Source organism: Nipponia nippon, unplaced genomic scaffold (assembly GCF_047370975.1).
Source record: "Nipponia nippon isolate SJK-2023a ecotype South Korea unplaced genomic scaffold, ASM4737097v1 scaffold_15, whole genome shotgun sequence".
In the NCBI taxonomy this organism is placed as follows: domain Eukaryota; kingdom Metazoa; phylum Chordata; class Aves; order Pelecaniformes; family Threskiornithidae; genus Nipponia; species Nipponia nippon.
The window spans coordinates 1,055,334-1,079,685 of record NW_028262331.1 but is presented as its reverse complement, the minus strand read 5'-3'; the positions used below and the strand labels follow the sequence as shown (position 1 = coordinate 1,079,685).

Genomic DNA, 24,352 nt, shown 5'->3' with positions numbered 1-24,352 from the left:
AACGGGGCCGTGCCACCGCCACCACCACGGGGAGGGGGACAGTGACACGGGACAGAGCCAGAATCCTTTAAAAACTTTATTAGTCTGTCGGAAGCAAGTCCCTCTGTATAGGGCGTCCCACCCAGTTATAGCAAAGTGAGTAACATGAAGGGACGAGCCCCTCCCGCCCGTGGCCCCCCCGGGTCGGGGGTAGCACGGGGACTGGGGGGGGGGGCACCAGGGCGACAGGGACATCACCCCCCCCGCAGCCCCCTGCCGCCGGGACCTCTTCCCTCCATCCCTCCAATGTGGGGTGCCCCTCATCCTGCCCCCCCCCCCCATGGGGTCAGCTCTGGGGCTGAGGGGGGGGTGACACCCCAAGACCCCCCCCCTCAAAATCCCGCAGGGAGCGATAGCACCAAGGGGGACGGCTGCTCCCCGCAGTTTATTCCGCGCTCCCTGCTGGGCCGGAGGGGCTGGTGGGGGGACGGACGCTGCCGGAGGCGTGGGGTCCCTCCTGGGAACGTGGGACCGGGGATAGCCCCGGCATTGGGGGGGGTCCGGGGGTTTGGGGTGGGGGGGTGGGGGTGTCTCAGCTTTGCTTGGGATTTACATTCTGGACCATGCAGTAGCACCAAAGTTCATGAGGTCATCGGTGACGGCGAGCGGTTACTTCCGCTTCCTGCCGCAGTACTTCCCTTGTGCGCAGCTCACGCCGCCTGGGAAGGGGGGGATGCAGAGGATGAGCCCCTCCCTGCACCCCCAGACCCCGGGGGGGGCGGCTGGGAGAAGGGCAGGGGGTGCAGGAGCCAGCCCCAGCGGGGCGGGGGGTCAGCCAGTGGCAGTGCTCACCTCTAAAGCCCAGGGCACCGAGGGCTCCTCCAAAGGTCTTGGGGGGCTTCCCTGCGGGGGGGAGGCAGAGCGGGGTGAGCAGGACCCCCACCCTGCTTGGCTGATGCGTGCAGGGGGGGATATGCACCCCCCACCCCAAAAATGCCCCACTCAGGGGATGGACACTCACCACCAAATCCCAGCTGGCCGGCAACCCCACCTGAAAGCAGAGCGAAGCCGTCAGCACCCGCCGGGCACCCCCATTGCTCTGCCCTGCACCCCCATCTGAGCATCCCCCTACTCAGCCCGGTCCCCTGGGTCCCTCCCCAGACCGTGACCATGTCCCCGTGCTCCATGGGCTGTGCATGTCCCCACAAGCCAGCAGGGCACCGAGATGTGCCCCGGGTGCCTGCCAAGGCGCCAAGCTGGTGACGGTACCTGGAAATATCGGTGACACGCCAAAGCCGGGAACTCCAACCCCTGGGGAAAAAGCAACAGCCGGTGACAGCCTGTGACAGCAGTGCTACCCCGACCCTGCCTGGCTGGGGACACCCTGGCTGGGGACACCATGACTGGGAACGCTGTGGCTGGGGATGCCGTGGCTGGGGACACCCTGGCTCACTGCAGGGACAGGAGCCGCTGCAAGAGCCCCTGTCCCTGCCGGGGCACCTGTCTGGCTTTGGGGTGCTCTCCTGGGCAGTGGCGTGCCCAGCGGGGGACAGCAGCAGGGTGGGGACAGCAAGCAGGAATGTGCATGGCATGGTAGGGGACATGCTCCCACCCAGCCCCAAACCGCAGCACTCACCTGGCTGCAGCCCCCCAACACCAAAACCTGCGGGATGGGAGAGCCCTGGTGAGGGCAGGGACCATGGGGACAGGGATGGGGACAGGGATGGGGGTCATTCCTCCAGCCCCCCTGGCCAGAGCATCCCCTCTTCCTTACCTGGCTTGGGAGGTTTCCCAACAGCTCCTGGGAATGGGATCCCTGCATCAGAGAGGGGCGTCAGTGCAGCCCCCACCGGGGCTCGCTGCCCCCAGGGCTGCAGCCAGACCCTGCTATGAGCCTAGAGGGTCCCCAGGCAGGGACCTGCATCTCCGCTTGTTGGGGACATGGTACAGTACCATCCCCTGTCCACATGGCATGGCAATGCTGGTGCTATGGCCCTCGGTACCTGCTCAGAGGCGGCATTTCTTTCCGATCATACCCCGGGAGCTGGGCAGGTGGCAGACACAAGATGGGGCACAGGGCATGGTGACAGTGTGGGGTGGGACCGTGCCGTGGGGACCAGGAGGGGACAAAAGCAACCCTGCATCCCCTGCATCCCTTGCACCCCATACATCCCCTTCCCTTCTGTCACTCTGCCAGCGTGCTGCTGCCGCTTGCATCCCTGCACCCCAGCCCTGGCGAGCCCCCATGCCAGGGCCAGCATCACTCACCAGCACCGAGCCCACCAACTCCAAGGCCACCGACTCCGAGGCCACCGACTCCAAGGCCACCTATGAGGGGGACCCTGGGTGAGCACCAGCGGGGCAGCATCTGATCCGCTCCTCGCCAGCCCCACGTGTGCCCGTCCTTCCTCGGGCAGCCCCACTCCCCCCATTCCCTGGGGGAGCACCCCTCTGGGGGAGCACCCCTCTGGGGGAGCACCCCTCTGCCTGCACATCCCCGCTGCCTGGGCTCAGCACCTACCTGGGACGCCGACCCCTGGGACTCCAACCCCGGGAACACCTGCCAGAGAGAGACCATTAACCCCTGTCCCCCACAGCCCAGCACCCACAGCTCAGGGCACCCCCAGCCACTGGGGTGGCCCTGACACCCATCCTGAGTGTCCCCGGCACCCATCTCGCAGCACCCAAAGCAACAAGACCCACAGGGCGCTCACCCCCTGCATGAGGCATTGCTGCAGGCAATGCAGAGCAGGAGAAAAATGTCCCCAGAGAGTCCAGGGAAGGGGACACGGGTGGCACTTTGCACCCACACCTGGGCCACCCTCTGCCGGGACACTAGGGGACATGCAGGGGACACAAAGGGAGGCCAGCACCCCGATGGCCACACACGGAGGGTGCCTGGTGATGGTCCGAGGTGGACCTGGGGCAGGGTGGCAGAGATACCTACCGAATTTGGGAGGTTTAGCACCAGGCTGCACCCCTACTTGGGGGATGCCTGCAAAGCAAATGAGGACACCGCGGTTAGGACGGTCACCCCTCCCACATGCCACCATCCTCCATCCCATCTGCTTCCCCCCCGTCACCCCTCCACATGGCTCAGTGGCTTTTAGCATCCCGAGCCACCACTGTCCCCATGCGGGTCCCCGACCGGGAAGCACATACCTGCCCCAGGGAGGATGCCAGCACCGGGTACCCCCACGCCCGGCACCAACCCAGGCACGACGCCGACACCGGGTGTCACTCCTGGCACTCCCGTGACGCCGGGCACCACGCCTGGCACCCCTCCAACGCCAGCACCTGCGGAGAGAGGGGGTGAGGAAGCGTGGGGGTGATCCCTCTGTGATTCCCATAATCCTGTGGGATGATGTGCCCGGCATGGGGTGCCCACCCCTGAAGTCCCCCAGCTCCCCCTGGACCAGTCTGTGCCACACCAGGGCTCATGGGGAGACCCCAGATGCCCACTGCGGGGGTAGAGCTGCCTGCCATGGGCTGTGCCACGAGCGACGGGCTTCTCCAGCCAACTCACCAAATTTGGCTGCCTTCGCTGCTGCTTTTGCTGCTGCGGCTGGACCTCCGACCCCTGAGCAGAGACAGCAAGAGGGGGGTCAGTGTCCCTGGGGCGGGTCTCTCCAGCAATGCTGAGCAGAGCCCATCCCTCCCACCTTCTCTGCATCCCCCAAGGGATGGCCATGCGTTGATGGAGACCACAGAGGTCCTCCTAACGCCTGTCCTGTCCCAGACCTGCCCCCGCACCAGCCAGGCTGCCACCACCACCCGCCTTCCTCCTCCTCACCTGGGACACCTCCAATGCCAGGGGCCAGGGCACCCACGCCAGGAGCCAGGCCGCCTACGCCAGGAGCAAGGCCACCCACGCCGGGAGCAAGGCCACCTACTCCTGCAAGGAGAGAGGGAAGGACTGGGGCTTCAGCTCAGGAAGAGAGGTGGTGGAAGGAGCCAGCTGAAAAAGTGTGGCAGGCTGGGGTGGGCAGATGGATGGATGGATGGATGGATGCATGGATGCATGGATGGATGGATGGATGGATGGACGGATGGATGTTGAGGTGGATGGGTGTGGAATGAATAGATGGATGGTGGAATGGACGGATGCATGGTGAGATGGATGAACAGAGGGTGAGGGATGAATGGATGGAGGTGCAGATGGATGGACAGATGAGCGGACAGTTGGATACTGAGGTGACTGGCTGGCTAGCTGGTGGTGTGGATGGGTGGGTAGAAGGGAGGGTGGATGGACTAATGTATGAGAAGGTGTACAGATGATGAACCTAGGACTCTCCACGCAGACCAGCTCTCTGGAGAGCACCCCCTGACACAGCCAGGAGCTCATCCCACATACAGCCCTACGGAGACCTCATCCCTCGGTCTGACCCACAGGGACCCTATGCAGTGCCAGGCCCCAGCCATGACAGCTGGGCTGGGGAGGTGGCAGGAGACAGGACATGTGGGATAACCACAGAGAGATCTCGGCTTACCGTACTTGGCTGCTTTGGCGGCTGCTTTGGCAGCAGCGGCGGCTGCTGGACCTCCTGGGAGAGAGGGGGAGTGTGAGGGGCAGCGATGGGCTGGGGCAGCCATGCCAGCACCCCTCAGCCAGCACCGCTGGGGACATCCCGAGCATCCCTTAGACACCATCTCACCTGGCACCAGACCGGGCACGCCGACGCCGGGCACACCAACTCCGGGCACACCAACTCCCGGCACACCGACTCCCGGCACACCAACTCCAGGCACACCAACTCCAGGCACACCAACTCCGGGCACGCCAACTCCGGGCACGCGCCCTGCTCCTGCAGAGAGATTCAGGGATGCAGCTGAGCAGGCAGGCTCCATAGGCAGGGGTCCTGCCGACCTCCCCACCATCCACAGTGCCAGGGGTGCCCCCCACCTTGCCCATTTGCAAGCATCCCTCCTCCCTCCCTGGGAAAGGATAACAGTGACTCACCGAATGCCGCGGCTTTCGCTGCAGCCTTCGCCGCGGCCGCTGCGGCTTCTGGGCCACCCACTGCAGGGACAGAAGGGAGGGAGTCAGGGGACTGGTGAGGTCACCACCCCCCCATCGGCTTGTGCCAGCCTGTCTGCTCACCTCCGACACCAGGCACCACACCAGGAACCCCAGCCACACCGGGCACGCCGGGGACTACACCAGGGACACCAGGGACACCAGGGACACCGGGGACGCCAGGAACACCAGGAACACCAGGAACACCGCCAATGCCAGGAACACCGACGCCAGCTCCTGCAGGCAACGAGACAGGAGAAGTTAGATCTCGTTGCAGCAACAGCTGAAAGGTGGGACCTCATCGTAGGTCTGCTCTCATCATCGTGCCGTGGTGAGGAGAGCACCCCATGCCTCGTCCCAGGAGAGATACACAGTGGTGCAAGGGAGGGACTGGTCCTGTGTCTCCCAAGAGGCGCCAGTGAGGGTGGAAAATCCGCTGTTGTAAAAGAGAGGCTGGGAAGTCACCAGCACAGGGGATCATGATGATCCTCAACCTCACGGGGGGCTCCAGATGGTCCTCATCATGGGGACATCAAGCCTTGCAGCCAAACAGGCCATGGAGGAGAAGTGGCTGGTGGTGCCCAGTAGCTACCTGGAAGGGCTGGGTGCCCTGGGCACTGGCTAGACTGGGAACCTGCCCAGGGCAGTGACAGCCTTGACCCACTGGCACTCATTAGTGCCACAAGGACAAGCATCAGATCACTTCTGGAAGGGCTCAGTGCCAGAGGGGTTGTCCTCATGGCCCCCTGCTCAGCAGGTGCCTGGCGCCCCAGCACAGAGCACACACCCCTTAACTTGTCACTTGCCAGGTTTCTCCCTAAATCCCATCCTTCCCTGGGCACGTGGTGGGATTTTTTTTCTACAAGATGCTGAAGAGAAATGGAAGAAATGGCCAGCGATGAAAAGGAAAGCTACCATCAAAGGAAAGCTACCATTGAGCATGGGTGCTCCTAGGGGACTCCCAGGGCTCTGCAGTGATGGTGCAGGAGAAGGTCCTGGGACCTGGCCATGTAACCTCTGGCACTGCCTTTGGGAGCAGGACACGGATCCCCCAGCCCTACGTGGAGCCTCGGGGCCCGTTCTGCCTCCTCTCTGTGCCCGGGCTCCCAGCTTCCCTGCTGCTTGGCCATGTCCTCGTCCCCTCTGGGCTCCTCTTCGCTGGAGCTCCCTTGGGGGTGGTTATTCCTGCTGGGTGGTGGTGACCCTTGGCAGGGGTCCTTCTGCCAGGGATCTCTGCCCACCCAGGCAGCGAGGCTGAGCCCATGGGCACCAGACCCTGGGTCAGGTCTGCTGCTGGAAAAACGGGTTTGGTAGAAAACCCAAGAATGCAGACAAGGTCCAAAGACACGACTTCAGTCTCATCCATTCACCTCCACAAAGCCTGCAGAAACCCCAGAGAGGGAGAAGGTCCTGCCCTGGGGATGAAGCCAAGCCTGAACTGGGCGCATCCCATCCCTGTCACGAGCCATCAGGATTGATCCCCAAGGGAGATGGGGATATGAGTGCCACGGGCGGGGAGGGTCAGCAGGGGTCCCTGGGGAGCTCCTTGCACCAAGCAGTACGTACCGAACTTAGCTGCCTTTGCTGCTGCTGCTGCCGCCGGCGCCCCGACTCCTGGGGACAAGGGAGAGAGGGAGCCTCAGCCACCAGTGCCCGTGCCCTCCACAGAGCCAGGCAGTGGGGACAGGGCTCCTGGGAACAGTCACCTGCCACCCCGGGGACAGCTCCAACACCAGGCACCAAGCCGGGGACACCACCAACGCCGGGCACAAGACCTGGGACGCCGCCAACCCCGGGTAGCACCCCTGGACCTGGAGGGAAGCAGAGCAGTCAGTCCCCCCCAAAAAACACCCCACGCCACTGGTGGGGACATGGTCTCACCTGGTGTCATGGGAGGCAGCTGGCTTTGTGGTGAGCTCTCCACACCTCCCAAACCAGCTGCTCAGGGGACCTGGGATGTACCCCAGATTGGGATTCCCAGCTCCCTACACCCAACCCAGGGGTCTGGAGCCCACCGGGCCACCCAGGAGCCTGGGGATCCCCAAGGTCCCTGGAGGCCGTGGAGCTGCTCCCGGGGCTGACGTGTTTCCTTGGATGCTCCAATGAGCGGTTGTTTGCTATTTGCTTTTCTCCCACAAAAGAGCCAATGAGGTGAGCAGCGAACACGAGCTCTGCATCACCAAACACATCCCTCCGCTAACAAATGACGGCTCGTTACAGACACCATCTCCCCGGACACCCCGCTGGAGCCCAGCACAGCAAAACCCCATCTCTTATGGAGAAACCATGCATGATGGGGACGGACTGCCCTGTGTTGGGCTGCTGCCTTGCAAGGTAGCCAGCCAGCCCTCCAGCCACCACCAAAAAAGCTGCTTTTTGCAAACCAGGCTTTGCTATGCCCAAGCCTGGTTCTCCCAACAGGCTGCTGGAAGCTTCCCCCAAGGGGGTAAAGCCCCTCTGCAGCCCTGGGGGAGGTTTTGCACTTTGCTGCCTTCCACCCGCAAAAGCCACAGGCTCAGCAGAGCGGCTTCACCTCGCCCTGAGCTCCACAGCAAGCAGCCGCTGGAGCTGGGGTAGGGGGCTGGGGCTGGGAGAGCACCCCAGGAGATGGGACAGGGGGTGGTGGGGCAGGCAGTGAAGCTGTGCAGCCCCGGCACCAATGCATAGCTCTTCTGTGCCCCAAGAGTGATCCCAGCCCCGCAGGCAGCTGCCGGATCTGTCCGAGACAGCAGGGGACTCACCGAAAGCTCCTGCCTTTGCCGCTGCCTTTGCCGCTGCTGCCGCCGCTGCCGGCCCTCCAACTGCCGGGGTAGCGGGAGAGAGTCAGGGGTGCGGGATGGGGGGAGGCGACCCTCCCCGAGCCCCAGGACAGAGCCCCGCCATCGTCTCACCTCCGACTCCTGGGACAACGCCGACACCAGGTACCAGTCCGCCGACTCCCGGGACGGCTCCAGCCCCAGGCAGGACACCGGCTCCTGCCACAGAAGAGAACGGGACCATCAGCTCAGTGATGCAGAGACACAACCAGCATTCCCCCCAGCCTGGGAGGGAGGGAGCAGCTGCCCAGCTGGGGAGATGGGTGATGGATGTGCCCGTGGAGGGCGACTCACCATATTTCGCTGCTGCTTTTGCTGCTGCTGCCTGTGCTCCGACTCCTGGGGAAGGACATGGGCAGTTGCTAAGTTCCTGAGACCATTCCCACCTCATGTCCCCCATCCCACAGGGACCCTGGGGACCATCCCCTCCTGTCAGCATCCACCCCCCTCTCCTTTGGGAGGTGATGCACCCCTCCAGGCTGTCCCTGGGGTGACACTGCCACCCTGGGGCCACCAGACAGCTGGGCAGTGCACAACACCCCATCCGAGGACTGGCAAAGTGACGGGGTGCCTGGTCCCCCTGCCTTCCCCGTGCCAGTCCCCCACCCTGGGGCTGCCTGGGAAGGGAACATACCTGTCCCGGTGGGGTACCCTGCCTTTCCTCCTATCCCGATGCCAGCTCCTATCCCGCCGGGCCCGAAGCCTGCAATCACAAAGAGAAAGGCAAAGCCAGGTCAGGCACTGGCCCTGGGAAGTGGAGCGAGGCAGATGGAGCAGCTCCCTCGGCCCAAAGGATCTCCCTCCGCCGGCGTCGAGGGATATGGGGGGAATTCTGGAGCCAGCTCCCCTCCAGTAGAGATGCCAGTTCAAACGTCCCTGCCTGGAGCTTGCTGCGGCTCAGGACGTGTCCTAGCAGAGAGCCAGCCAGCCAGCTGACCGCTACCGGTGCCGCGGCGTGCCTGCAGATTAACGGCTCCTGGCCCCATGGCACGGGGTGCCAGGAGAGCCAGGTTGCTCCCAGTCGGGTCCACAGGTGTCACGGCAGGGCAAGGCACGGGTCCCCTGAAGGACCACCTCACCCTGGGAGCGGGATGCCCCTCACACCGCCCCAGGTTTCAGTGGTCACAAGGCCACTGCGGCAGCCGGCAGAGCCACGAGGAGCTACAACCGTGGAGTGAGGGCTACGAGCACTCACCGTAGGGCAGCTTACCAGTGGTGTAGGGCAATCCATAGCCACCTGGAGAGGAGAGAAGGTGGCGGGTTAGCACCTGGCTGCCGGTGGCCGTGCCCCCTCTGCCCCGCGGTGTAGCCCCTCTTTGCCAGCCGGCTGTGCAGCACCAGCCCTCGGGGCTTCTACCATTGGGATAGTAAATCCTCCAGGATACAACCCCCTGTGATGGAACCAGGCCAGGAGATGCTCTTCTCCATCACCTTGGAAGCAGCTGCTCCAAAAAGAGCCACCTGCTCTCAGCCCCACACCAAGGGCTGTGGTGCCCAAAGCTGGTTTTGCAGAAGCCTCCTATGACCCTGCTTCGGCAGGGGGTCCCCCGGGAGCCCCGCGGCGAGAATTGTACCCAACTGGCTGTGCCACAGCCGGCTCCAGATGAAAGGTTTTAATTGGAATCAGGGCTTGGGAGCCTCTGCTGAAACGTGACCTCATTAGGAAGTCGGCACGAAGGGATGGGGAGGGATTACGAGTGGGAACATCGCGGCCAGGGAAATGTCTCCTTGCGAAAGAGCAGGATCCCACCGTTTGGGATGGCACGGGGGTGCCCGTGACTCGGTGGGGACCGTGCACTTGGGAGCCAGCAGCACGGAGCTCCCATCACCGCTGGCGGCAGCCTGAGAAGGGCTGATGGGCTGCCACGTTCCTGATGGGGACACCCCGAGCAGCACGTAGGGTGGAGGGTGTCTCACACACCAAGCCCTCCCGCTGGAGGGGAGGATGCTGCTGTCTGCAGCCAGGACAGGATTGCTCATGGCAAAGCATCTCCTTGAGCACGGGACGCCGTCCTCTCCCGCCAGCCAGCATGTGGGGACCAGATTTCCCTCCACCCTGCCAGGCTGTCCCACGCCAGCACAGCATTGCTGGAAGGTGGAGGCTTTCCAGGCTGCTGTGGCTGTGAGCTGTGCCAGGTGTGCCCCACCGTGGGGACCCCCCTTGCCCATCCCGGGGCACCTCACTAGCCCCTCGCTCACCCCAAAGCTGCAGAAGCGTCTGGCACTGGGTGACACGTGGAGGTGCCTCCAAGGGTCAAGAGTCCAAGCCCTTGGGTCTCCGAGGGTTTTGCTGGGTCCAAGCCCGGCTCCTCACCACCCCAAGCCGGGTGCAAGAGCAGCACCCACCCTGGGGCTGCACGCACCCATCCTGCCCCAGTGCGGGGATGCCACCAGCGCTGCCGGGGGGGCTCAGGGCCGACGGGCACGCTGGCTGGCATGGAAAGGGCTGCGCACAGACCGATACCACCCCAGCATGGCCGGGCACTGGGGAGAAGTCCCCTTCCCTGTGGCATCGGGTGGGACCCTGATTTCAGCCACAGCTTCAGGCTGAGCCCCCAGTGAGCATGGTGGCCCTGGGGCCACCTCCTGAGTGGGGACAGCACAGAGCAGGAGCTGGCTAGGGCATTTGGAGCAAATCATCCAAAAAGGAGACTTTCCACTGAAAATGTTATTTTCCCTGCTGTCCCCTTGTCCCCTCTAGAGCCAGACCTACTGTAGCTGAGACAAAGCTCAGGGGGACGTGTGGCATTCCCCGGGTCCAGCCGCAGCATCAAAGTGAGAGCCTTAACAGCCAACCCAGTTTGTCCCCATGCCACCAGCCCCAAGCCCTCAGAGGCAACAAACTGGCATCCCCCAGCGTCCTGGGAAGGACCAGGGTGCCAGGCAGCACCCAGCAGCTGAAACCACAGCCAGGGTACCACCACTGTCCTGCTGGTCCCCGCGAGAGGTGTGATGCACTGATGGGGCTCCCTGGCCAGGGGGATGGGTGTCCTCCCCTGATTTATTTAACGAAGGCTCCCCATAAAGTGGGTCAGCCGGCAGCAGCGTCCCGTCCGGGCTGCGGGCCACTGGCGGGGCCACCACGGGATGGAGCCAGGCACGGCCGTGCCACGAGCCGGTGGTTTGCTCTCCGCACCGGGCACCCCATGAAAGGCCGTCTGGGGCCGGGCTGCGGCTGGGAGGCCAGACAGTATCCGATGGCGGCGGGGCCGAGTCGCCCTAACGAGTGTAACTCTGCCTCCGCGGGAGGAAGCCTCTGCGGGCCAAGTATTTCTGCCGTCGTTTGCGGCGACGGGCCCCAGCGGGGGGAAGCCAGCAGAGCTGCTGGGGCTGGCGCCCGTGCTGGGGTGGGATCTGCTCCCCGGGGGTGGGCTCCCCTGCCAAGGCTTTCCTGCCTGCAGCAACTTGTTTCGGCGAGTGGGAAAATGCCCATGGATCTACTCGCTGCCCAGCACCCCAGGGATGAGGGTTCCCGCTCAGATCTGGCTGCCCTGCTCCTCGGGGCTGCTCTTCGAACCAGAAAGCTGGCAGCGTGGCCCTTGGAGGCCACAGCACCCAGTACTGGCTGCCTGGCACTGCCTGTCCTGCCGCTGTCCTTGTGTGGGCATGGCTGGCTGGGGACGGGCAGAGCTGACACCCGGCACAGGGCTGGGAGATGGAGGTCCCTGGAGCAGCCCAGCCTGGGAAAGGGGTGCTGAGCACCCCCAGGCTTCCCTGGGCTGGGGCTGAGCCTCATCTGGGCAGGCAGTGGGGAGGGAGACCTGCCTGGAGCTCCATCCCCACCTCCTGTCTGCTGTTGGTGGCCTTGGCTAGAGCTCCTTGAGCCAGGACGTTTGGCTCAGGTGAATGCCCAGCAATGACCGGCACAACCCCAGGAGCCACAGAAAGGAGATGGTCCCTGCAAGGGCTGCGTGTTGTGCCAGGAGGAGCTGGCAGGGACAGCCTGGGGTGGCCTGGCCCAAAGCATGTCCCCAGAACATGCTCTTTCCTACCTTACCACAGCCAGAGAAAGGCACAGCGTCGTCCTCATGGGCTGGGGGCAAGACCACCAGCAGCAGCCAGGCAGCTGCCCATGGGGCTGCGATAGGCAGGGCTGCTGCTGGACTCACCTGCCCAGCGCCCCTCGCCCTGTCCTGCTGTCCCAGGGCCAGCACTGGCACTGCCAGGTCCGGAGGACCCGGGGACACCGTGGCTCAGCCCTGGGGAACGGCGGGTCCTTCTCCTGGCACTGCTCGGGGTTCTTCACCCCTAGCCCCGTTGGCTGTGGCAGCTTACCTGGGAGCTTAGGAGCTTTGATGGGATACCCCAGAGGGACACCGGGCTGCTGACCTCCAAAACCTCCCAGTCCTGCAAAGCCAACAGCAGACTCTCACCTGGAGCCCGCGGCCAGGCTGACACCAGTCCTTGCGAGAGGGGAGCGCCCCAGGGCACCCCGGGAGAAGAGAGCGGGTGGCTCGGGAAGCCCTGAGGCATCTTCTGGTTTGGGGAGGCCATGGCTGTGATGAACAGGCTTGGGAAGGAAGAGAAGGACGAGCAAGAGAGATAGGACACTCACCGGGGACTCCTGCGAAGGCTCCTGCTCCTAGGCAGAAACACAAAGGCACCCGCATCAGCCTCGGAGCTGATCCTCGGGGTCCAAACTAGCCTGTGTGGGCTCAGCCGGAGGTCGGCTTCGCTCGCCCACATGCCCTGTGGGACTGCGACCCCAAAGGATGGGCTGGAGCCAGCCCCAGCAGGATGGGGATGGGGGCAGAGCTGGAGCCAGCCCTGGACCCACCCTCCACCCCGGTGTCCCCAGGGGATCGAGGGGACCTACCTGGACCTTTCGGCTTGACTCCAGCACCAGTGGGTACTCCGGGCAGCACCCCTACGCCAGGGAAGCGGACACCTGCAGCAGACACCAGAGGGGCCACAGCATGGTTGGGCACCGTGGCGTTGCTGGTACCCAAGACCCCTGCACCCAGCTCCCAAATCCTTGTCACCCATCTCTGGCTCAGCACTAACCCTTGTACCCTGGGATAGGGGACCCTGATCCCCCAGGGGCTTGCTGGGACATCCCCGTGCCAGCCTCCCCGCCCCACCAGGCAGAGCTGCCGGGGAAGGGTGTGCTCCAGCCCTGTGCCTGCCTGTGCTTTGTGGAGGGCCAGGCTGCCCACACAGGAGCTCGGGGTGCCTGCAGGATACATGGCACCCAAGAGTGGGTCCCACTCGTGACAGCAAAGCACCAGCCCACGCCATGGTATAGCCAAGCCCAGGCATTGCTCTCTGTCCCGGTGATGTGCAGTGGCTTCGTGCAAGGTGGGGCTCTTTGGGGAGTGGGAGGGGGGGTCCTGCCCACCGAGCCCTGACCCTCTGGGGCAACAGGCAGCGCTTTGGCCTTGCAGTCATTTGGGTTTGGTTTTTGGTGTTTTCTTTGTTCAGTTTGGGGTTCTTTCCCTTTTACAAATGTCTTTCATTATAACTCATGCGTTTTCAGACACGGAAAAGACATTCCTGACCAGCAACACACTTCTCATTCTGACAGTGTCGAAACATCTTGTTTTCACAAGTTTTCCTCCCCCAAATTACTTTGCAGTGAGGAATTCCTCTCCCCCCACCACCTCCTCCCTCTCCTTCCCACGCCGTCTTTGGCTGGGCAAGCCGGCCCTGGCGTGGTCTGTGCCAGCTCCTCTTCCCGGTGCTGATGCCGCCTGCTCCCGCGGAGCTTGGCATGAGACCCCCGGAGACGCCGGGTTCCCTTGCCTTTGGCGTGGTGGAAACGTCGCTACAGCCCCAGAGAAAGGGTTTGGAAACTGCAGGCAGCAGTGATGGGGCAAGCAGGGAGTCAGGCAGGCAGGCAGCATGGGGCTGCACACAGCCTTCTGCAGGGCAGGGTGCTCTGCCTGCATGGGGAGGGCAGGCAGGGGGGGTGTGTCATAACACCCAGGGTGCAGCTGGCCACATGGCTATTGACTCAAACCGGGGTGCTGCTGGTGGGGTGGGGACCCCCTCGGAGGTTGGGGTGCTGCTGGTGGGGTGGGGACCCCCAGCTCACCTGCTCCAGGGAGCACACCGCCCGGGAAAGCTCCAGGAATCCCAGCACCTGCCAGGTAAGAGAAGGGCAGGGATGAGCACCCAGCCGGAGCCATTCCCCACCCCGGCCCCCCACTTCGGGGCCGTGCACCTACCTGGTACTTTGGGGGGTTTCGCTGCCGCACCAACCCCGCCTGGTACCACCGCACCTGCAGGCAGCAGAGACCCCTGAGCCCCGGCGCATTGGCTCCTGCCCACCCTGGCAGGAATGGAGACGCGTCTGCCCCGGGCTCAGCTATGCTGGGGACGCACGGTATTTCCTACCTGTGGAGACCCTGAGACCACCAAGACCACCAATTCCATCCACAACACCAATGCCAGCACCTGGGGGCATTGGGAGGAGGAGTGTACCAGTGTGAGATGCCACTGCTGGGCTACGGGTGGCCAGAGCGGTGCCGAAGGAAGGGACAAGCTCAGGACAGCTCTTGGGGGGTGAAGGGGACACCCCAAGGCAGCACCAGAGATGAGTCCCCTAGACCTGGACACGGGGACCAGGCAGCTCGGTGCTCTCCACTCCTGGGTGCTCAGGCTTCGCCAACACCCCTTTCTCAGCACACCAAGGTATGTCAGGGTCCCTCTGCATCGGTGGAGGGTCCCGGCAAGAGCAGCACCTCCTACCTGCAGCCGCCAGCTCCACAGGGAAACCTCTCCTAACCCAAGCAGCCAGGGGACACCGGGAGTCCCTGGGGGCTGACCAAGCCCTGGCATTGCCTTGCCCGGCGTCATTGCCTTGCCCAGCATTGCTGCCTTGCCCGACATCGTTGTCTGGCCCAGCATCGTTGTCTGGCCCAGCATTGCATGGGAGACCTTCAGCACTCACCAGCTTTTGCAGCAGCCTTGAGGGCAGCGGCGGAGGGAGCACCTGGGAAGACGCCCCCGGGGAAGGCGCCTCCAGGGAAGAGACCTGCAGCACCTGTGGGGAGGAGAAAAACCAGCGTGAGCATCCCCAAAAAGCTGCCGGCGAGAAGGCGTCCTACCCTCCACGCCGGCCGTGGTGGGCGCAGGCGGCAGTGAGCCATGGGGGGCTGCGCGGGGGTGCCGGGAGCTGGCGTTAGGCTGGGCAAGGCGGTGGTTAGCAGGCGCTGACCTGTCCTGCGCTGGCTTCTCCCTGCATCCCCCCCAGGTACCTGCTCCTCTCCACATCCCACCCATCACCAGCTACGCCCATGCCACCCGGGGCACCCTGTGGTGCCACCGGCTGCGGTGCACGCCAAGGTCCCCTGTGGCCCCGGGTAGGATGGGCAGGCCACATGCAGGCACTGTCCCTTTGCTGCAGACCCCATGAGGATCCCGTGTCCCTCCTTGCCTATCACTGCTTGGGGTCACCCAGCTGTGGTTGATGCCACGGTGTTGGGGGACCATAGGGCTGCCCATTGGTGGCTGCCGGTCCCTCAGGTCTGGGAAGGGTGCCCAGCCCAGATGAGACCCACCAGACAGGCTACAGAGAGCACCCAATGGGGACAAGCCACGTGCCATCCCCAAGGTGAGTGCCTGGGGACATCGCCCTGGGGACAGTCTGGAGCAGGGGTGGCTGGTGGTCTGTGCTCACCTGGCTGCAGGCCAAGTGGGCCGAGTCCCGCAAGACCTCCGACCCCTGGAAAGAGAAGTGGGGTGAGGTAGGGGGGGGACCGGGGCCAGAGGACAAGGAGCAGGAGCGTCCCACTTGCACCATCCCGGTGGAACAACGTGTCCTGGGAACGGGCACAGGGACAAGTGACAAAGGGTCCCCCATCCCATCCCTTTCTGCCTTGCCCGCCCCCCACCCAGCCAGGCCATGAAGGGACGGAGCCGAAATGTTTATGGCTGAGGAATGAGTCCCTCCGGCTCTGGCCAGCGCTGCCTTCCAACATCTGGGGCTAATCAGCCCTCGCTCCCTCCAGGCGCAAATTCCACTGCCTTTGGCTCAGGGCGCGGACACCGCTCCGGCTGGGGCTTCGCGGCCGCGCCGCGTTTGGTTTTAATTACGCCAAAATAAAGGGCCTTGTTTTTCTTTCCACGAGCTGAAATCTGAGTAAACGGAGGTTGCAGGCCCCCGCCTCGGACTGGCGCTCCCGCCGCGCAGACGGGCCAGCTCGGGGGGCCGAGGGGTGCAGTGCGCCCCTGCCCCGGGGCACAGCGGGTACCCCTGGGGCGGGCAGGGAGGGGAGGCCCAGGTCTCCACCTAAAATAACATCTTTCCCTGGGCCTCGATGGGCACTGGGCATCTCTGTTGGCACCAGCTTTTCCCCCTGCACGTTCAGTCCCTGCTGCCCCAGCACCATGCCCCAGGCTCAGTGCCCTCAGGCTGTGCATCCTCCTGCCAGCTTCTCATCTCTCTCCCCATGATGCCCCCTCTCGCCCCCTCATTTCTAGGCCAGACAAACCCCAGCGTGGGCTGCAGGAGCCCCAGCAAAAGCTGCTTGGCCGTGAATGCAAGCAGGCGGAGGTGCTGCCAGCTTTCCGTGGGCACCGGCTCCCGGCAGGGCTGAGCAAGCGTTACTCGGCTTTGCATCTTCCTGAGGAGCTTTGGTGCAGGTTTGCAGGCAGCAAGCACCCCAAAAGGGTGATCCGTGGGGGCTGGAGGGGAGAGGGCAGTGCACCGAAGCGGGGGATGTGGGAAGAAGGCTCCCTTGCGGCTACGGGGGCTTGGCGGGGGTTAGCATGGCAGGGCAGGGCGGAAAGTGCTGGCTGCTGCGTGCCTTGGCCATGGGGGTGCCCAGGGTGGAGGGGTCCCCTTGGCCAGGTGGGAGAAACATGAGGGCAACAGGGTTCAGGAAATATCCTGGCCACTGGCACAGCTGGAGATGGCGAGAGAGCCAAGGAAAGGTTTCTTACCTGGTTTGAGAGGTTTTGCCCCAGCCCCGAGTCCTAGGGGAGAGCAAGTGGAGAGGGGTCAGAGCCATCCTTCCTCCAAGCATCCCCAGAGGGGGGGACACCGTGCGGGACAGGGCCAGCCTTGTGGCAGACCCCCTGCCCGCCACAAGGCAGCTCTGCCAGGGGTAGCTGCCCCCCTCCCCATCCCAGCACACCCTGGGCAAAGGGGTCCCAGCACTCACCTGCTCCCAAACCTCCAACCCCAGCACCTGCGAGCAACGGCACAGTCTTAGCACCCATCCCTGTAAGCACCCACCCACCCACGTAGGGCTCTTGGGGGGATCCATGGGGAGGCAGAGAGGGTCACCAGGGTGCAAGGAGATGGGGCATCCTCCCTGGGATGTCCCCAAGCTTTTGACTGAAACACTGGGGACAGGCTGTGACCTCTGAGCACCTCCTGTGGCCAGGACTGGGCAGGGTGTAGGTGCCAGCCCTGGGCTAGTGACCCCCAGCGTAAGCCTGGCACTGCCACCCAGTCCTGTCCGCACGCTGTGGGGCTGGCGCTGTGGCAGCAACCCAGGGCTGAGCTGCCAGACAGGGTGTCCCCATGTCCCCTGATCCCAGCTGGCCAGTCTCCAGCCCTCCGTGCTGGCTCAGAGGCACCTGCGGACCCCCCAGGGACCTGTCCCATCCCTGCAAGCAGTGTGAGCCCCCCCCAACGCTGCCTGGACCCCTTACCTGGGAAAAAGCCTGCTCCTGGGACTCCCCCTCCCGGGATAGCACCAGGGACCCCTGCAAGAGAAGAGACCCTCGTTAAAATCCCCCCAGGGATCCAAGTGTATCCGGTGGGTCGGGGTGGGTGGCACCTCCTGGGATGGGGAGCTGCTCCCTGCGGAGGGGGTGGGATGTAGAGCCCTGGGGCGAGGGCTCAAGGGCAGGTCCCTGCCTTTTTCTTGCTGGTGCCCAGCTTTGCTTCCCAAAAACTGTCCCGTACCACAGCCAGCACCGCCTCCGTCACCTCCAGCTTCACGTGGCTCTGGGGGGTGGGGGACGGGTCCAGGCATGGTCATGCATGGGGGGGTGAGGCTGTCCCAGTTCATCCCCGCAGCCCACGCTGGTCCCAGTCAAGCCTGAGCATGCTTGGCGGCCCCACGCCCAAGCTGCCTGCCCTGCCTTGCCCTGCCTTGCCCTGCCTGCCAAGCTGCCAGCAGGAAGAGCCAGCTCAGGCCAGCAGGACTGGGGTGTTGGACTGGGGGGACAGTGCTGAGACCCATCAAAACCACCTGCGTGCCTCTGCCCGTCTCTGCAAAGCTGAGATAAGCGCCCAGGTCCCACCACTTTCCAAAGCGTCTGGAGCTCATGCTCAGAGGTCGTGCTCAGACACCACAGGAAATTTTTTTTGGCTGGTTTGGACCCTGGTAAAGGTCTGTCTCCTGCAGACCACCAGGCAGCCATCCTCAGGGTGGTCCCCACTGCCCCATCAGGGCCAAGGATGGGCTTGCAGGTGGGTTGGTGGCACAAGGAGGTTGCAATGCAGAGGAATGCTCTGCTTTTGGCTGGAGCGTGTTTTTGGCACTGGGGGGGTCGCCGTGGGGTTGGCAGGATGGCTGGCAGGGCTTGCAGTGAGGCTGGCAGGAGGATTTGGGGGTTGCCAGAGGCAAGCAGAGGGCTGCCGTGGCCAGTGCCCCTGTAGCAAACTGCACCCAGCTCTTCTGCCTGCTCTGGGCAGAGGGGATGGAGTTCAGGGTGGATGGGCACTGGGGACCCTGCGGTGGCATGGCTGGGACCTGAGGACCTGCTGTCCTGCTCTGAGGCTGCAGTGGCCTCCCCAGCACCCCGGTCAGGGTGGGGGGGACCCGGCACCCCTCGGAGCTAGGTGCCTGCAGCAGCACAGCCCTGGCAACACCACCGCAGGCTGCGCGGTGCCCAGGGACTGGGCAGGGTAGCCAGCGCAGGCAGGTGCCAGGCAAGTGGCAGAGCTGGCAGCCATGGTGGGGGGCACATTGTGCTGCACATCTCTTCTTCATCTCAGATGTGGTGCAAACTCTGGAGGTCCCCCCTCCCTGTGCCCCATAGCCCCCTGCTTCACCCCAACGGCTGCCCGCTGCAACGTGGCAGGGATGAGGGTGTGCTCTGGGCCCTGCTCACATGTCCCCCACCACCCAGGGCACCTGGGATGGACCCCCAGCCCAGCCACACAGAGAGACTGGGTGCCAGGATGCACCCACATGTGTCAGCACACACACGCGTGCAAGAGGGGTGTCAGGCTGTGTGTGAAGAGGAGATGTTGGGGGACACGCACCGGCAGGACGCGCACCCACAAACCCATCGGGATGCACACACAGGTGGAGGACCTGTGCCAGGACCCGTCACACAGCCCCCACGTGCCCCAGTGATGCCAAAGAGCGGGGCTCAGCCCTGTGCCCCCAGAAACCACCTCCCAGGGCCCTGCTGGGGGGAATCCAGCCCTGGAGCAGCTGATGTCCCTTGGAGTGGAGGGGACACATGCTTGGTCATCGTTCTGACCGGCCGGCTCGCCCCTCTGGCACGGCACAGCCCGAGCCGGCCGCCGGCCAGGGGTTTATGGAGCGGCTCCTTTTCCCGGCACATTCCCCCGCCCACACACACCCCCCCAGCTTGGAAAAACAAATCCCAACTTCTTGCCTGTTTCCAAACAAACTCTGCGCATCCACACATCGCCTGTCCTTCCCCACCCGCCCTGCTGAGAAGGGACGCCCCACTGCCGCTGGGAGCGAGAGCCGGTGGGATGACCAGTATCGTGTTGGGGACCCCTGTGCCCAGGGCCAGCGACTGTCCCCCCTGCCACCAAGCAGGAGGATCCCTGGTGCTGGGGTGATGACAGACACCCCGGGGACCCAGGCTGAGCTCCCCTACCCCTCTGTCCCCTGTACCAGCACTGCCTGGCAGAGACCCCGGGGAAGCTGTGACAAGGCAGGATGGCTCACAGCCTTCCTGGGGTGCGTGGGGACCCTAGAAAGTCCCGGGTGGCACCTGCCCACATCCACGGCTGCCAAACTCAGCCCTTCATCGTTGTCACCCTCCTGGGTGCTGTGGACCCTGGCTGGGGGGTCCCACTGCTGTGACGCTGTCGCTGCCCCCTCCCCGGTCATCCCCAGGCACCGTCCCAGGGCCAAGGCGCTGTGCTCATCCCAGTGCCTCCCGGCAGGTCTGCACCTTTTGGAGGATTACGGAGGATGTGCCTGTTCATCAGCCATCTCCTTGCCCCGATCAGGAGGCGGAGGGGGTCAGCAAGTACTGGCAGGAGCCTGGATGGCCGGGGGGCAGTGGGGTGGCCGGGGTGGGGATGCTGTGTGGCTTTGGGGAGCCCAGGCTTTCGCTCAGGAGCATCGCAGAAGGCTGCTCCCCCCTTGCAGTTCTCCCTGACCAGCTCTGCTGCCAAACACGACCAGCTCTGCACTTCTCTTGAAGTTATTTTACAAGCTGTCTTGGCGCTGGCAGAGCCAGCTCGTCCCGGTGGGGAGGCAGTGCCCATAGCCCAGCTCGGGGTCTGCTCCCCGGTGCGGGCACTGCCAGGGGGCACAGGGGTCTCTGACCCACTCTGCTCTCCGGCTGAGGACCAGCCTCGAGCAGCCAAGTTCACCCCAGCATCACCAGTCCCATCCATCACCAGCACCGCCACAGCTCGGGTGTCGACAGCAGCGCACACGCCCGGTACCGGCTACACCGTGGGCTCCCCAAGGCCACACCAGGCTACGGCAATCGCTTTCCGGCTAGTCTCTGTCCTTCTCCAGCCCCATCCTTCCCCAGCCTCGGGGGCAGGAGCCCATAGCCCAGCTCAGGGTCTGCTCCCCGGCGTGGCGTGCCGCCGCTTTGGCCTCACCATCCCACGTTCCCTTGGCACAAAGGGGAAGGGGAAACTGAGTCACCAAGCCTCCCGGGACTGAAGGAGCTCTGCGCTGCCTCTGCCCCTGGTTTGAGCCTGCCGGCACTCTGGGAAGGGGGATTTCTCCTGTCTCCCAGTTTTTCTCCTGGGCTAGGGCTGGCTGTAAGCCTGCAGAGCATGGGGCTGGCCCCAGCACCCCAGCAGCCACCTGGGGATGTCTTCTCAAGCCAGGGGCAGGATAATTTGCAGCCATGTGTGCAGCCCCAGCTGTGGTAGGGTTTGACCCCTGGAGGTGTTCAGGATCCGGTGTGGAGCCTTATTTATAGAAACTGGATCCAGTGTGGAGCCCTATTTATAGAAACTGCACTTTTTCTTCCATAGCTCTGTACCACAGGCCACTATTTGCAATAGCTGCACTATTTTATCACCTGCACTATTTCTCATTGACCACTGTTTGTATCATCCGCACCATTTCAACCTGCATCGCTGCTTGCAGCTTTACAAGCCAGAAATTCAGCTGTTTTCTCTTTCAAAAGCTTATTTTCCCCTCCTTTTGAGACTGAGACCAGGACCCACCACAGGACACGAGCTCACACCCGCACCAGGCGGCCAAACCTCGGACCCAGCAGCAGACCTCGCCGCCCTCCCTGCGCCCGTGGGCAACCGCTCTCGGAGGAGGAGGAGCACATAACCGCTGCAGATATTTCCCCTCTTCCCTCACGCCGCTGTTTGCTTTTTCTTGGGAGAATCGGTTTTGGAAACATGCAGTCTCCAAGCAACTTTGAAGCCGCATTGCATCCCGGCCTGAGCGCGCTGGTAGCAGCTCGGTGGGGAGCAGGGGGGGCTGCTGTCGAGAGCCTGGCTCCTCTCCAGCCCCCCAAGGCTTCAGCTTTCATCTCTGAGTGCTGGCAGAGGAGCTGCACCCTGCGAGTTGTTTGCAGAGGCAGCAGCCCCGGCAGGCCGGTGCCTTGGGGAGGTGCCTGGCTGGGAAGGGGAGATGCCATCCCAGCCCCACAACTGGCACTACTGGCCCCGGGGCACCCTGAGGACTCTGAGTGTCCTCAGAGGATCTCCACGGTACCCAGGCTGGGATGCCAGCACACCCGGTGCCAGCCTCTCTGCACCCACCTGAGCTGCCCGCCATGGTCCCAGAGCCTGCAGGGCTTTGTCCCCTCTCTGGGGGTGTCATTCCCAGGGGAGCCCCTCTGCTCTGGCACAGGAAGCAGTGAGGAGCGGATGGAAGCCCTGAGGGATGGATGCCCCTCTCCAAACACTGGGACATGCTGCACTTGGCACCTTTTAGGGAAACATACGGCAGCTTCCCCACGCAGCGGCCTGGATCCAGCCGTGCACATCCCCACGGTGCCCAGTACAACTCTGCTCCCCAGGGGGATGCAGAGCAGCAGGGGCTGATCCTGACCCACTGCTGGGAGCTTCCCAAGTACTGCCAGCTGCTGCTCAGCCCCTCGGCAGGGGCAGTGCTCTGAGGGGGACAGTCTGTGTGTTCAGGGGGGCTCCCCGCTTTTCTCCCTTGACCCTGGGATCTCTCAAGGGTCCCTTTCCTGCCAGACTGGTTTGGAGCTGCACCGGCAGCAGGTGCCCGAGGATGCTGCCCTGAGCCCTCACCAGGTGGGTGCACCCCACAGCACCCTGGCATCCCCTCCACCCTGTGCCACTGGCCGTGCCTCTCTCCCAGCTCAGTCCCCGAGGGCTGGCACGGCAAGGAGCATGGCTGAGCCTGCCCTGTGCCACACAGCACACCAGGCTGCAAAGGCACTGGTCACTCCTCCCCAGGGAAGAATTCCCCAGTGTCCCCATCAGCACTGGGACCATCTCCAGGGCCAGGGCCACCTCCTCTGTGAGCTTCCCAAACCAGCAAACACCACTGGAGATTGAGCCAGGGACTGGAGAGGGGCCAACAGCCCCAAACTGCTGCAGGATCTCACCCCAGGGCAAAAGTCCCCTTGAGACTTTCCCAGCTGGGGAGCAAAGCCACCGTGGTTCAGCAAGCCAGTGCAGAGCATCACTGCCGGTGACAGAAAGTGCCCAGGACTGAGCTGCATCCCATCAGGGATGGCACCTTGACCCTGAGCTGTAGCTACCCAGGATGAGGCACTGACAGCAGCTCGGCTTTACAGGCAGCTGCCTGGCTTGGCATGGCTCTAGGCTCACTCTGCCTGCACAGCCAGGGGCAGACCAGCCTGTGGTTGGGGTCCCAGGAGCCAACCGCACTGGGGCAGAGCAGGGAGCTGCAGAGCACCTGCAGATGATGCTGCGGACTGCAGAGAGCAGCCCTGAGGGCTCTGCCCTGGGCAAGGGGTGTCCCAGCCTGCAGCTGCCTGCAGCCCTGGCACTGCCCTCCCTGGCCCACAGGATCCTGCCCTCTCCCCTCCTCTGGTCCTTGGTGGCTGAGAAGCCCCATGCGATGGCTCTGGCACTGACCCCATCACTGATGCTGGCTCTTGCCCATCGCATGCTCTCCATGGCATGACATGGGGCGACCCCCGCCTGGCTCTCGGGAGGTGGCTGTCCCATCCCTGAGCCCACTGTCCCTGCCTCATAAACCTTTGCGCAGTTTGGACGTTACAGTGAGCTATAAATCTGTGCTCAGAGCTGCTCTCCCCCTCTCTGCAAGTGCTCATGGCCCAACCACAAAAACGCAAGCCGTCCAGCGGGCAGGCACCTGCTGCGCTGGCCGCTCCGGCTTCGTCACGCGGCACCGTGGGACCAAACCGCTGCGCCCTGGCTTTCGCCTCCCCGCCCTGGCAGCGGGTTTGCTGCACGTGTGTGTGCATGTGCGTGCACTGGGGTTTCACGCAGCCCCTGCCGCTGCCCAGCCCGGGACCAGCCAGCGAGCCGTGGCCTGTGCCACACACGGGTGGATGGCCCTGACGCTGGTGACACAAGTTGAAGGAGGATGGCGCGAGGGCCACCCCAAGCACCCTGTGATTCGGGTGGGTCGAGCTGCTCTGCAGCCCGGCGGGCTGTGTCGCGGCCACACGCTGTGCAGCAGCTCGCACACGTGCACACCCCCGCTGCCCCTCCAGCTCACACCGCCGTCGCACCGGGGCGGTGACAGGTGCCAGCTCCCCCAGTCCCTCACAAGGGCAATCCCTGTGGGAGCTTGGCAGCCACCCCCCGCTGCCCTGCCCTGCCCCCCGCCTGCGTGTCCCCGGGGCCTCCCGTGTCCCCAAGCCTCTCTCCAGGACACCTCGCAGCCTCCCCCCGACAAGTGCTTCGCGCAGCAGTGCCATTCCCGGACTGCCCTGTGTCACCCGCCTCGGCGACATCCCGCCCCACCCGGGCACGGCACGTGCCACCCGCCGGGTTGGGGGGCAAAGAACCCTTCGGGAAGGTGGCGCCCAAGGGGGCTGCCCTCCCGCCCTCGGGGCTGTCCCCAAGGCAGGGCAAGGGGGCTGCCTGCCCCTACTCGGGGACACGCAGCCGGGGCAGCCGTGGGGCTGAGGGGGGGCCAGCAGCCGAACCCCGGTGCCCGTGGAGGGTCCCCGCGGAGCCGGGGAAAAGCGCTGGCCGGGGCTAAGGAGAAGGAGCCTTTTTCTTTCCTTACCTCCTTGCTGAGAAGCCGGGAGGATGGAGAAGAGGAGGAGGACTCCGGGAAGGAGGGGTGCAGCTGCCTGCCTTGCCATCTCTTGAAGCAATGCCCCCGTGCTCCCGCAGGCAGTGTGTTTTATCCCAGAGCTGCTTAATTGTTGCTTCCAAGGATGCGAGGGGAAGGGGAGGGGGGTTTGGAAGGAGGGAGGGGAAAAGGAGAGGGAGAAGGGGGGAGAGAGGCACAGGACACTACGTCAT

At 64.3% G+C, this 24,352-nt stretch overlaps 1 protein-coding gene across 16 annotated transcripts; it reads right to left on the bottom strand.

Annotated features, from left to right (window-relative positions):
* Positions 1-61: 61 nt before the first annotated feature.
* ELN (elastin) lies at positions 62-24,352 on the bottom strand. Of its 16 annotated transcripts, none has more exons than XM_087752053.1 (34): positions 24,111-24,348; positions 17,416-17,469; positions 16,920-16,946; positions 16,699-16,731; positions 15,434-15,478; positions 14,705-14,797; positions 13,980-14,033; positions 13,847-13,894; positions 12,629-12,700; positions 12,368-12,394; positions 12,088-12,159; positions 9,008-9,049; positions 8,447-8,515; positions 8,107-8,151; positions 7,888-7,971; positions 7,738-7,797; positions 6,703-6,807; positions 6,563-6,610; positions 5,081-5,233; positions 4,940-4,999; positions 4,635-4,784; positions 4,470-4,523; positions 3,773-3,874; positions 3,506-3,559; positions 3,142-3,276; positions 2,927-2,974; positions 2,501-2,539; positions 2,248-2,307; positions 1,754-1,795; positions 1,616-1,642; positions 1,249-1,290; positions 1,001-1,030; positions 832-882; positions 62-698 (listed from the first exon to the last, which is right to left on the bottom strand). In XM_087752053.1, exons 1-34 carry the CDS (start codon positions 24,187-24,189, stop codon positions 649-651), a joined length of 2,154 nt encoding a protein of 717 aa, XP_087608179.1. In that variant the 5' UTR covers positions 24,190-24,348; the 3' UTR covers positions 62-648. The 16 variants fall into 16 exon arrangements, with proteins under 16 accessions (XP_087608179.1, XP_087608180.1, XP_087608186.1 ...); XM_087752054.1 differs by having other exon boundaries at positions 9,023-9,049; positions 24,111-24,346; XM_087752060.1 differs by lacking the exon at positions 13,980-14,033 and having other exon boundaries at positions 24,111-24,352.